The sequence below is a fragment of the Ambystoma mexicanum genome, chromosome 7p (genome assembly GCF_040938575.1).
Source record: "Ambystoma mexicanum isolate Mex_15411 chromosome 7p, UKY_AmexF1_1, whole genome shotgun sequence".
NCBI classification, from domain to species: domain Eukaryota; kingdom Metazoa; phylum Chordata; class Amphibia; order Caudata; family Ambystomatidae; genus Ambystoma; species Ambystoma mexicanum.
In genome coordinates this window covers 606880868-606895203 of record NC_090939.1, presented here as the reverse complement: position 1 = coordinate 606895203, position 14336 = coordinate 606880868, and the positions used below count along the sequence as shown (strand labels likewise).

General features: G+C 49.2%; 1 protein-coding gene across 1 annotated transcript in view; it reads left to right on the top strand.

Annotated features, from left to right (window-relative positions):
• The window catches only part of SLC9A7 (solute carrier family 9 member A7), an 889600-nt gene that overhangs the window by 370379 nt on the left and 504885 nt on the right, over positions 1-14336 (top strand). The window contains exon 4 of the mRNA XM_069636615.1: positions 7566-7642. Within this exon, the coding sequence (XP_069492716.1) occupies positions 7566-7642 (77 nt within the window). The remainder of the gene's footprint in view (positions 1-7565; positions 7643-14336) is intronic.

Here is a 14336-nt window from a genome sequence, read left to right as displayed (position 1 = left end):
GATTCCAGCGTGTTCATTCTGTTTTCAGAGCGCTAAGCAGATTGGGGTTGTTCGCATCGTAGAGGGTGTCCAAGGTCTTTGTAATGTGGATCCCGAGATATTTGATTCTCTCCTTCGCCCATTGAACGGGATACTCCCCTGAGCCTCCGCGAGGGCAACCCTCGGCACCGTGAGGTTCAGTACCTCTGACTTATGCATATCATTTTTATCCCTGAAACCTTTCCAAAGGACACAATCCCCGAGGCCACCACTTCGAGGGAGGCGGCCAGGTCGGAGAGAGCCAGAAGCATGTCATCGATGAATGCTATTGTTTTATGGACCACCCCAGAACGTAATGCCCTTCACCTCCGGTGTCTCCCTCAGGCGCTGCAGGAAGTGTTCCGAGGAAATCGCATATAGCAGGGGTGACAATGGACAGCTCTATTTGGTGCCCCTCTGTAGATCTGTGGGGCACGAGAGCTGTCCGTTTATCGACAGACGAAGTGTAGGCGTTTGATAGTTCACTTGCACTCGTCTAAGGAACCGCTCCCTGGATCCCAGGTGTGCCATTGTGAGAAAGTGAAATGACCACTCCATGCAGTTGAACACTTTCTCCGTTTCTAAGGCGAGCAGGACTGCTGGGATCCCTCGTTTCGTCACCTTCTCAACCAGATGGCACAACCGCCTTGTGTTGTCAAAAGTCTGGCGGGATTTATGAACCCTGACTGGTCGGGATGGATAAAATATGGAAGTAGGCGCTCTATTCTAGTTGCCAGGATCTTAGTATAGATCTTGCTGTCTATGTTGATCAGCGCAATTGCGTGGTATGAGCCACACTGCGGCTTCAGGAACACCACAAATGTAGCCTGGTCCATGGACTCCGTAATGCCCCTCTCTCCTCGAACGAATTATACAGTCGTACTAAGTGCGGGGTGAGAATAGTTCAGTATTTTTTGTAGAAGGCGCTGTCAGGGCCCAGGGCTTTGTGCGGGGGGAGTTTCCCTATGGACACACGGACCTCCTCCTCTGTTATATCCCCTTCTAATGCCTTTCTGTCTGCCTCTGACAACAATGGTAGCACCACTGCATTCAGATACTCTTTATGCTGACCCTATCCGAGGTGTGGAGAGTGCCATAGAAGTGCTCAAAGCACCTGAGAATTCCCTTCGTATCTACTATGTCGTCCCCCTCTCCATTCCAAATTTTCAGGATTGTGTAGGGCGGTCCCCTATGTCTTAGCTGCCTTGCTAATAGCTTACCCGCTCTGTTCCCTCCCTTACAAAATGTGTGTTTCGTATATGGGAGACTTGTCTCTGCTCTCTTGACCCTCAGCATGTCCAGCTGGCCCCTAACTGCCCTATAGTTTTTCAGCGTGCCTTTCGTTAGGCAGTTTCCCATTTTAGGCATAATGCTTTTGAGTTGGGCTTCAAAATCTTCCTCCAGTCTCCTACTCTGTTTGTCCTTGGAGGACTTGAGAGCTATCAGCTCACCCCTAATTACCACCTTGAAGGCATCCCACCAGTCCCCCGGGGCATTGTCAAACATGTCATTGTCCCGAAAATATAAGTGGATCCTTTCCCCCACTGTCGCCGACAGGGCTGGATCGGTCAGGATCCAATCCGGCAGGGACCATTGCTAGAGCCTCGCCTGGGCCTGCTGCATATCGACCGTCATGCCCAAAGGTGTGTGATCAGATAATGCAATCGCACCTAGGGATTCCTCCCGAACTCGCCCGATAGTTGAGCGGACACCGAGATATAGTCTATGTGGGACAGTGTTCTGTGGAGGTGTGAATAGTATGTGTGACCCACTTCTGCGCCCCTACATATGTGCCAGACATCCACTAGCCCCAACCCTGCGAACCTTTCTTTGAGCTTCTGAGACGGTGCCCACTGGGTTGGGTGTCCTTTTCCACTATAGTTCTCCTTTGGATCCCATGCCATATTTAGGTCTCCAGTTAATGTTATGTATCCGTCGGCCATCCCTTCAAGCTCAGCCAAAGTTTCCCTAAGGAACCCATCTTGCCCGGTATTCACCTCTGGTGTCTCCCTCAGGCGCTACACAAAGGGTTCCAAGAAAATCGCATATAGCAGGGGTGACAATGGGCAGCCCTGTTTGGTGCCCCTCTGTACATCTATGGGGGGCGAGAGCTGTCCGTTTATTGACAGGCGTAGGTGTTTGATCATTTGCTTGCACTCGTCTTAGGAACCGCTCCTCAGATCCCATGCATGCCATTGTGAGAAAGAGAAAAATGTCCACTTCATGTAGTCGAACGCTCTCTCTGCGTCTAAGGTGAGCATGACTGCTGCGATCCCTCGTTTCGTCACCTTCTCAACTAGATGGCACACCCGCTTCGTGTTGTCAAAAGTCTGGCGGGACTTATGAACCCTGACTGGTCAGGATGGATGAGATCTGAAGTAGGCCCTCTAGTCTAGTTGCCAGGATCTTAGTGTAGATCTTGGTGTCAATGTTGATCAACGAAATCGGGCGGTATGAGCCACACTGTGTTGGGTCTTTGCCTGGCTTCGGGAACACCGCTAATTTAGCCTGGTCAATGGACTCCGAAATTCCCCCTCTCTCCATGAATGAATTATACAGTCGTACTAAGTGTGTGGTGAGAATATTTCATTTTTTTTCATTTTATAGAAGGCGGCCGTGAAGCCGTCAGGGCCCGGGGCTTTGTGCGGGGGGCCACACGGCCCTCCTCTGTTATACCCCCTTCTAATGCCTTTCTGTCTGCCTCTGACAACGATGGTAGCAACTCTGCATTCAAATATTCTTTCTGCGGGCACTCCGGAGTCCTATCCGAGGCATATAGAGCGCCATACAAGCTTTCAAAGCACCTGAGAATTCCCTTTGTTTCTACTATCTTGTCCCCTTCTCCATTCTGAATTTTCAGGATTTTCTGGGCTTCTAAATCTTCCTCCAGTCTCCTAGTCTGTTTGTCCCCCCTGGAGGCCTTGAGAGCTATCAGCTCACCCCTAATTACCACCTTGAAGGCATCCCACCAGTTCCCCTGGAAGGTGTCAGACATGTCATTGTCCCGAAAATACAACTGGATCCTTTCCCCCACTGTAAGCAACAGGGCTGGATCTGTCAGGATGCAATCCGGCAGGGAGCATTGCCAGGGCCTCGTCTGGGCCTGCTGCATATCGACCGTCATGCCCAAGAGTGTGTGATCAGATAATGCAATCACGCCTAGGGATTCCTCCCAAACTCTCCCCACTAGTTGAGCGGACACCCGGATATAGTCTATGCGGGACAGTGTTCTGTGGAGGTGTGAATAATATGTGTGGCCCATGTCTCCGCCCCTGCATGTGCACCAGACGTCAACCAGCCCCAACCCCGGAAGCCTTTCTTTGAGCTGCTGAGATGGTGCCCGCTGGGTTGCGTGCCTTTTTCCACTACGGTTCTCCTTCGGATCCCATGCCATATTTAGGTCTCCAGTTAATATTACATATCCCTCGACCATCCATTCAAGCACAGCCAAAGTTTCCCTAAGGAAACCATCTTGCCCGGTATTCGGCGCATACACTGTCGCAAGAATGAATTTGTCAGCATTAATACTAAATTTAGCAACCAAGAAACGCCCCTGTCCAGCCCCCTTTGAGTCCAGTACCACCAGGTTGGGAATGTTCTTGATGGCTATTAGGAGCCCCACTGTTTTGTCAGCCGCATTAGATTGAAGTATATGTGGGAACATCTCTAAGCGAAGCCTCAATTTGTCACATTTACGAATGTGGGTCTCTTGGAGCATGAGTAAGTCGGGTTTCTCCTGCCTCAAGAAATGGTGCACCTTACACCGTTTTACCGGGGAATTCAATCCCCTGATATTATATGTGACAACCTTGAACCTGCTGTTCAAACCTGCCACCTTCCTTCTCAGGACCCATTCTACTTGTCTCTGCTAGCCACCCATCGAATACCAACCAACACCTTTGTGTGATGTGACTGATGTGCCAATGCTGTCCCCTCCCCACTCTTCGCTTACCCTCGCTGAGAACCCGACGGAGTGTACTGCAGCCTCCTTCCCCAACCCCTCACACCCCCATTTCCTCCCCACCGTATCCCCTCCCCACCCTGCCAACAACTCAGGCCGGTCCATGGGTCCTGGTGACAACCTCGGGACAAATCCCTGACCATGTACCGATAACCCACCTGAGCTTAAGAACTGCAGAGAGGCATTATTCCACCTCTTCATAAGATTCCAAGAGCGCAAACTTCCCTATGCTAGCTCCTCACCACAACCCACCAGTGTTTTCCCCCTCCCACTGCCCTCCAGCGCAATTCCTGTTGCATTCCCCTAAGTCATGGCCTTGGGATCTCCAAAGTATTAGTTCATCCTCCCCCATCTCTCCCCGCCCAGCTTTCCCTGCAGCCACAGAAGCCGATTTCTGATTCCCCTTCCTTGTCGTCACCCCTCCTGCGGGCTTAACCTTGGACCCGCTTCAGCCTTTTAGTGCACGTGGCCTCTTGTTCCCCCTCTCCACTGTTGACCACTCCCACTGCCCCCTCCTCTGGACGCCAAAATCTGTATCCTCCAGGGCGGAAGCCTCATCAAAGCTCTCGGGATTGAGACCACGCTGAGCCCTTCCTCACAGGACGTCACCCTGCATTGCCTCCCTTTCCACGTGAACAACAAACCAAACAGAAAAGTTCACTTCTATCAGATTTTCTCCTTGTTGAGGATTTTGACAACTGACCCCCTCAGTTTCCTCTTAATCAATGGGGATTGTGCCAGGTCTTGAAATAATTGGACCTCGGTCCTATTGACACTCAGGGAGGTGGCGCTGCAGGCAGCCCACAAGATTTCCTCTTTTTGTGAGTAAGATGCGAAAGCGGCCAGAACATCCCTCAGACCGGCCCCTGGCTCCATTCTCGCTGGGCCCACCCTGCGGATTCTATCAAGGTGGACCCCATCTGGAGGGACCCCAAGATCAGTTCTGCAAAGGACCGCGCTGTCGCTTTGAGGTTTGTGTCCATGATCTCCTCCGAGACATTCTTTAGGCGTATATTGGAGCACTGTGTCGTGTTCTTAAGGTCCTTGCACTGAAGTTCCAGGCTGTGCGACATCTGTGCAAGTTGTTCTAGTGCTTTGTCGGTTTTCCTCAAGCCCTCAGCCAGTTCTTGGAGAGCACGCTCATTTGTGTCCACACGTTCCCCTAGCTTTGAAATCTCCCCCTTTATCTCTTGCACCGCTCATTTCAATTCAGACTTTAGGCAGGTGAACTGTTCTTAAAAGGACTCAGTGATCCTGGTTTGGTGGTCGGCTAGGCACTGCACCAGATCCTCCCTGTTGACTGCAATTGGGCTCGTCAATGAAGCGGCCCCGCCTCCTTCTGCGGCCTCGTCTGAGGGTGGTGTGGGCCTTGGGGCTTTCTGTTTGTCCAACTGCCAGCACCTGTTTGGCATGCCCTCTGCCCCCTGAGGGGGCTGCTGTTGAATGAGCTGGAGCCCCCTTATGCCTTCCTTTGCTCTTGTTTTTAAAGATGTGCTCTACTGGAGGTTGGTCCCCCAGCTCGCCTTACTCTGGGTTCCTTGCACCGTGGTACCAGGGTCCATTCCCTTGACGGCCGCCATGGCCCTGCCACTCCTCTCTCACATCTGGCCACAGACACCATCACTACAGATCTCACGCACGGAGAAAGTACGCCCAGGATACTTGCTGTTCTCCCCCTGGGTAGACCCTAGCCTCTTTGTGGTGTTTTGGGGAAACTGCGGAGCACAAGGCCCTTGTTTGTTATACCATGGAGGGTGTCCGGTCATTTGGTCGAAAATAAATGCTCGAATGACCATTTGATCGAATCAAAATGGTCGAAAAAAAAGGTTGAATTTATTTATTTATTTATAAATATTTTTTTTAGTTTGGTTGCTTAAAAAATATTTTTTTAATAAAGAAAAAGAGGGGTTGGGGGGAACCCCCCCATAAAATAAAACAAATTAAAAAAAAAATTCGACCTTTTTTTTTTTTCGACCATTTTACATCGATCAAATGGTCATTCGAACATTTGGTTTTCGACCAAATGACTGGTAGCCACCAGGGAGAGGGGCTGATTTCCTATTCCAACTGCCTGGTGCCACCTGCCCCGCAGGGGGGGGCTCCTCCCAGTCTGTGAGCCGCCCTGTTTGGTCTCTACCGGGCTCCCCCAGGGCTGAGATCTCTTCAGTGTGGCAGTAGGGCTGGAATGCAGTGAGTGGGGGGACCCCTTCTCCAGGAACCTCTTCTTTCTCATCTTACCTTTAGTTATCAGGGTCCCCCCCCCCCCCCGCCGCTCCTCACCTCTTCCTGATGTCTCCTCTTGCTGGGAGCCTTCCCTGCTCCTTCTTGGGCTCTCCCCTGTGCTCCTTTAGTTATTGCTTAAACCACTGCAGGCTGTGCGGCTTACACAAGGGGGAGTTGTGTCCTCTGACGGGCCAGGACGAGCTATGCTTAGCACGTCCTCCCCCACCAGGCGGCCATCTTGGAATCCCTATTTCTTGTTTTCCAATCCTCTTAACTTCCCCTCTCCCATTTTCTTTCCTTCAGTAAACTACGTTTTGGCTTCCCTAGTGGGTACACAGCACGCCACTCCATGGACAAGCATAGGCACTTTGGAACTACTACAGTAACAATTCGGCACAGTATAAAATCATATTAACTTAACACTGGAGGCTACAATTGACCCAATTGGCTTTTCCAATGCCTGTTTTACTTGGACACAGTCTTGAATGTAGGAACCAACTGGGTCAACGTGAAATTGTACAGTTCAGAATCAAATGTACCTTCCCACTGATCCAAACATTCACTGCTGCATCTGCCCAGCCCTCAATTTTGAACTGCTCAAAAGTAACACAGTTGCTGAGAAAAGTAATTGCATTCGATCTTAATGTCAGTCTTTGACTTATCACCATCCTTCTGATGTCCTCTAACAGGGGCTCACCCTAAACCTCGTTACACATTTCCAGAGAAGGCGCCGGTGGGGCAGTCCTTCAGCTCTTGTTATGCTGGCGTCTGTGTCCCTCTAGATCAGGGGTCGCCAACCTGCGGCTCTCCAGATGTTTTGTACTATGACTCACATGATCCCTCGGCATAGCCTATGCTAGCTAGGGCTGATGGTAGTAAACATCTGGAGATCCAAAGGTTGCAGACCCCTGCTCTAGATTAAAAATGGTCCTGCTGTGGACTTACAAAGGCAGAGAACTTTAATGTCCAAGAAAACATTGCACTTGGCATGAATGGCAGGTGGCTACGGCCAGTCTTGTCTGTCTGACCAAAAGTGATGTATTAAATGCTTGGCTTTGTAACATTGTACATTCCTACTTAGAAAAAAGGGTAGTGTGTAAACGATGTCTAAATTAGACATTTAAATTCCCCCAAAAGAGGTCGCCCTGCCCAAACAGCTAGCTCGCATGCCTTCTGTACGTCACCCTAAAGCAGTAGCTCTGCCCTGAACTGCATTTTTTCCTCTCTGAAATCTTTGCCAAGCTTTAAAAATGTGCAGAAAGTTAAGAAGTGGTGAGTGCATTGTTGCAAGCAAGCTTTTGAGGAGCTTTCCTGGAATTCTTTGTATTGGTTTTATTGAATTGTTTGCCCTTTTTTCCCACAGCGGCACTTTTTTAGAAACTTGGGCTCCATTCTGGTCTACGCCTTCCTGGGGACAGCAGTCTCTTGTTTCATTATTGGGTGAGTTTGTTCAATTAAGCGTATTTTTTGGCACTAATAATTTAGGGAACATGATTTTATTTATTTTTATTTGCTTATGCGCGAAGAGTGGGCAGTGTTTAATAGCTAGCTTGAAGGACTGCCCAAATGAAGACTGGCACAGTAACATACCATATGCTGTACGCCTGCATGAAGATATTATGTGCTTGGGATAAGTGTCCTCCCACTTGTTGCAGGAGACCTGATCGAAAGTCAAAGCATCATGGAAGGGAGGGTGACTCTTGCACAAGGCAATCAAAGCTATGCCTGGCCAATCCAGAAGCAAGTGTATCCTTCTACTGCCGCTGTCAGGGCTTGTAAGATATCTCGTTGGCAGTCATTGTGCTCACAGAGGCACTTACGCGTCCCCAAAATTCTAGAACAGGAAAGCACTCTCATGGCAAATGGAGAAAACTGGCATTGGTTGCGTGACATCTTGAACAAGAATCAGGGATATCGGGTGTGAATTTATTTGAGTTTCCTATGTGTGTACTAATATTTTATTTGAAATGTATAGATTTATGCTGATATTTAAGGGAGACTGCTTTTGGCTCTTCAAAGGCAAGTGGGCAGTTTTCATCTGATAATCATGTTCTTGATTTTACCTTTGGTACCCGCCTTTCCGAAGTTCTCATTTTATATAGTGTTGAAAATAAACGTCATTGCATCCCCCCACCCTGCATGGGACTGTATACATTGATCCAGTCCCAAGATTGGAGGCTCAATGGGGACCTACTGATGCTATCTCAAATAGATTATTGCATTATCTTAAGTACTGCAATATATTGCGAGGGAGAGCACGTTCCCTCCCATCTCTGGTGTCATAGCTGCACAGGGTTAATAACAGCAAGTTAATAAGAACCAACATTACCAAAGACAAGAGAGGGCAATTAAGAAGCAAGTTGATTTTAAACCCTATTGCCAGAGTGAGAAAGAGGCAATAGTTGGAAACGACCTAAACAAGAATTGTCTATTTCAAGCCACCCCTCACCCCCTCCAACCACGGAAGAGGAATGTAGTACGACCCTCCCACCTTGGTTGGCACAGGTCCCTGATTCGAGAACAGGTCACCATGAGACAGCCAATGGGGGGGCAGAGGGTTAGGGAGAGGTTATGGATAGCTAGGGGGAGATTAGGAAAGAATATCTTGCAGTGCTTCATACATTAGCAAACCTCTTACGCTAAGACTCAGACACTCCCTTACTTAGTGCCTGCCAACTCCTTGCTTGCATACACGTTCCCTTATCCTCCTGACTTACATTCTGTATTACCCAGTCGCCTATCTGCTCAAAACCTCATGATCACAATGGACAGTGAAATGGAGACATGATGAAAACACATATAAGATGGCATGGGTACACTTGTAACAATGAACCACCAAGACAAGACATGGTTGCTTCACACGCTATTGCATGGCCAAGAGACAATAGGGGGACCTAGTTTGCTCTCTGCTTCTGCTTGCCGAAATGACCAGTCTCTGCAAAACTACTAAACGCACTGTTCTCTCCCTGCATATTCATAGGAACATATAGTTTTCTCCCCAGTTATCCACTGTTTGTCAGACAGTGCTTTCCAGGATAAATCCAGTCCTTAACACCACCATCAGTCACTCCAATCGTGTTGTACCTTTTTTCTGTTAGCACATATAACTAGCGTGTGCACCAAAACTTTAGCATGGCATGTATTTAACAAACGCTGAAGCGAAAGTCTGACAAGTTACAGTATTGTCACTTAGCTAATGCTCGGGGAGCCGACCGGCATCGCCGAGCGCTGAAGTTTTCTTGATGTTCCGTCAAGAGTGCATGGAGGCACTGACTTGGCTCCCTTCTTCCGGGATTCAGGAAGATCACTGCTGCATGCCAGGTTTCCAAACAATCACTGGAAAAAGCTGATTAGTTGCTCCCGACGTGCTGTGACCTGCCTGTGCCGTAGAATCCTCAACGATCAGCAAACGCAGCACGGGCAGGTGCGGCTTATCAAGGTCCGGCGGTACGCGTGCCAAAGGCGTGCCACAAAAGGACCATGCGAGTTGTAGTTTCAACTCTGTTTTGCAGCCCGTGTCCCCCACCACCTGACATTACCTCCCCTCCCAGGCCCCTCCACAGGGCTAGGTTTGCTGGGACATCTCTTATGAAACTCTTTTATCAGCCTGGGTGAATGTATTGCCTCAACTGCCTCCCAGGATCAATCCTCTAATCCATAACCTGTCAATTCCACCAAATACCATAACCAATGTTGCCGTCTCCTTGAATCCAAGATCCTCTGTACCTCGTATTCCTCTCATCCATCTTCCATGATGACCAGTGGCTTCTTAGTTCGAACTCCAACTGCTGTGGGTTTAATTAGCGATACATGAAATACTGGGTGTATTTTTAGAGTTCCAGGCAATTTCAATTTTACAGCTGCGTCAAAGATACATAAGGTCCAATGAATTGCGGCAACAGTTTACGCACCCCCCAACATTCCGATGTTCTGCGTAGATAACCCAGCCATGTCTGCCACCCTGGATTTAGGTGCTTCCTGTTGGCTTTTATCTGCATGTTTGTAGCTTGTTTTTACCCTTTCCAGGTTTTGGCATGCCTGATGTCTGTAAGCTCCGCCTGTACATATAAGTGGTTTAATGACGGAATATGCTTCGGAAGCATGTTTTGTTCTTGGTCATACAGGCACATGTTGGCCAACATGCCCAACGAAGCATGTTCAGAGTTGTTATATGTGAATTCCACTAGCCAACATGCATGTACCCATGAACCCAAACGATCTGCCAAGTGACAGCGCAGATATTGTTCCATGGTTTGGTGTACTCGCTCAGTTTGGCCACCTGTCTGTGGGTGGTAACTAGTTAACAATCCACAAAAGGCACGCCAACATCTTGATGTGAATTGTGAACCCCGATCAGAGACAATGGTGCTAGGCAACCCATGCAGACGCACTGTATGTTGAAGGAATAATTCAGCAAGCTTCCCTGCACTTTGGATACCACTCCATGGAACAAAATTCAGCTGTTTGGAGATATAGTCAACCAGTACCATAATGGTGTCATGTTTATTGTCGTCTGTAACAAAGTCCATTGACATATGTGACCAAGGCCCCTCTGGGGTGGGTACTAATGTTGGGAAGCGGGGGCGATCGTCCCAGGCTCCCAAGAGGTTCAGAGTGCAGCAGAGGCCTAATAGTGTGTTGTAGATGCTTGGGGAGGTTATAGGGGGTAGGAGGGTGTCACCAGAAGCTGCAATATGGGTAGATTATTATGTGACTGGGTGTAGATTGCATTAGGAATAGAATGCCATTTTAGGAAATCGCAGCCATATTGAAATCGAGGCCTAACACTGCACTGCTGCCAGGGCAGTAGGCCCAAGTCATGAATGTGCAAATAAACATGTGTACACGGGAGTGGGCTATAACGTGAACAGCAGAGAGAGTGATCAGAGCCGCAGAGATTCATAAACCTTTCATTGTTTCACACAGCCAGCATTTATATCCCAGAAAGTATTCGCTCTGCAAGGCCATGTGGGGGCTGAGAGCTCTCTGCAAGGAGTTATCCCACAAGGAGGAGGGCACAAGCCCCCGACCTTCCCCAGTCCTATAAGTTATAGTGCCCAGATGCCTTCATCCCAAGACCCTAGCTTTTCATGGTACTGGCCACCCCCAGACCATCGACCATAAAGCTGTTAGATCACACATTGATCACAACAGATCAGAGAGCTTGGGCAGGCTTCCCCCACCATCAGGTCATGTGATTAGTGCTGCGAGGGGCCGGCAGGGGAAGAGCAACAAACCTAAAACCAGGGTGGGGAGACTTGGAAGGGCAACAACGCGTCTGGGATCGAGTTGGAGTTTGTGAGATAAGGTGACCTCGAGAGTATCCTCCGTGCTTGTGTCTGCGGTACGAGGTGCACGTTAGGTTGCATATAGAGAATGCAATGTTTTTGTATCCCTAATTGGCAATTAAATATATTGACGTGCAAAGAAGGAGCCCACATGGAAGAATACAGACAAGAGAAGCTGGGACCAATGGCCTGACATCCCTTATGGAGCAGGTCATATGTGTAGGTCATATATGTATAGGGTCTCACCAACCAGCTGCTTGGATTTGTAACTGTGACGGGGTGTCCCGCCACAAAGAACCTTGCTGACTCTCGAATATCAGTTAATGGGTGTTTATTTAAAATAGTTTGTACGAATAGCTGCTTTTCTCTCCTCTTCGGGTTTAAAGGGATTGTGGAATATTGGCGCTATGGCTGTGCCTCTCCTCTCTCGACTAACCCAGGCCTGGAATTCACCTCCCAGCCCCAGGTGTGCCTACCCGGCTGTTAGTCATCTACCGATCGGTAACCCCTATCTGTCTCTCTTCTGACTACGACTATTGGTGTTCTCCATAAGTCGTTGGCTATCTGACTCCCTAGGGAACCTCTAACTTTCTCTGTCCTATCATTGGTTAGTTGCTGGCAAATAGGGTATGGTGCCTTCTCCAGCATTGGATCTTTCATAGGTTCACATGCTGTGAATATTTCCCGTCGTCAGGCTGGGAACCCTTGGTAACAGTGAGCAGTTTATATTTAAAATGACAACTTTCAGACACTGTTGTGCTCTATTACAGTCATTTTGGGTCATACTGCACACAGCCAATAGGAACACCTCCCTTAACTCCTCCCCTGTCGGCCATGTTCAGATTTGTTTACTGCAAGTTAGCGTAAGGAGTCCTCAAAAATCCTCTCAATAGTTCTACAAATAATTTTGGATTTTAACATAATTTCCATGAAAAATTGTCTGCGCAGTTGGGCCTACCTCATGGCCGAATCAACGAGGAAGAACCTGTTCAAGGCCTGTGCCCGAAATGGGTTGAAGAATGTCTACGTAGAGGATCATCACGACGACTGCCTCTTCTGCTTTCACCCTCACCATGTCATAAAAGACTGTGAAATCTGACAGTCGTTCTCCAACAAGACGCTGAGGGATTGACATTGTCGCCTCGTCGTGTGGGTCGAGGATGCTGGTGGGCCTTGGACTCTGTGTCGGTATTGAGTCATGCTTTGTCATGGCAGGGAAGGACGGCCCAGCGAATGACCTCTAATAAGAGGTCAAGATCGCACGAAGTTCAGGCCACCAACAAGAAGAGGCAGAAAGACACCTCCGACGACAAGCCCAGATCCTGGCACAATGTCTGTTCTTCACCAAAGGTCAGTTTCCCTCGGGGGGAGGGGAAGGGAGTCAGCAGGGACAGAGAGCCAAGGCCCTTTCCATCGCCCCAAGGACACGTCTTCATCGAAGTCCACGTCTAAATCTGGTGGCCACTCTTTTTCTCTTTCAACATCAAAAAATAGCTTGTCGTCCACATCGGCGACGGGTGCACCATCGTCGACGACCAAGGCTTCCTCCAGGTCGTCTACCCTAAGGTCGTTGACGCCTTCCATCGGCACCCCAGCAACAAAGCTGTCGTTGGCCATGACTACTGTGTCATCGACAAAACCGTCAATGGCCACAACCACTACTGCTGCGTCATCGAGAACATCTAAGACATCAGCTGTGAGACCCTCATCAATGGCACCATTGATGACCCCGTAGATGGAAAAAACTGCACCTTCCCATAAGATAGTTTCCACCGCCATTGTAACTGGCGTAGTCGACACCCAGATAAGCACAGTGTCTGTATTGACAACCTGTCCACGGGCATCTTTCCCCAATCTTTGGGTGGCCCTGCTACCGGGAGGTATTGTGTTCTCAGAGCCAAGTCTTTCCCAATCGGAAGAGGTAGAAGAAGCACATGAGGAGGCCATCATGTCACCGCTGCCGTCTCCAGCACGCAGGACATCGCCTCCCAGAAAGCAATTCAGCTCAGTGCGTGGTAAGGCAAGCCTATTCAGACTACCACTGTTTCCTCCTCTGCATTCATCTCAGGAACAGAACAGTTTGCCTTTTATGCAGTCAGTTCCATTGCTGCATCCACAGGGAAACATGTAATTCAACATTTTATCCACAGTAACCACTCTGGTGGCAACCTTGCAACAACGGCTGCCTGCACCAGCCCTGGTTCCGGTGCCTCCTAGGCTACAGGATGCAGATGTCCACGGGCCTTCCTGGAAGGCAGATGACATTCCTCCCCCTCCCCACGCCAGACTCTGTTGTCTCTGCTGCTGCCAGAAAAAGGTCAGCTAACCCATTTTCATTCTGCTCTGTCCCTCCAGAAAAGGAAGGAAAGCGCATTGATGCCTTTGGTAAAAAGATCATTACCACCGCGGTCACGACTATCAAGGCGGCAAAAGCAATGGCCATACTCGCATGCTACGATCGCGAGCTATGATACCAGATGGGTCCCCTGCTACAGTTTCTGCCGAATGACAAGAAGCATGAGGCCATGGACATCATGAGGGCGAATTGCCATCAGACCATGCATCACAGTCTCTGTGGAGATCCCCCAATACTGAGTTTCGCTAGCTCGGAAATGGAGCAGTGCTACACAGGCAGGGTTGGCTCAAGGCCATAGACTTTAGACCCGATGTCCAGTCCAGGGTCATTGATATGCTCTTTGATGGATCTGCACTTTTTGGGAAGAAGGTGGATGAAGACTTACAGTTCATAAAAACGGACAACGAACCAATCTCTCCTTGGGCACGCTACAGCAAAGGTGCCAGTCCTTTCATTCGGTAAAGGGTGTTATGGCAGGGCTTTGCGGGAT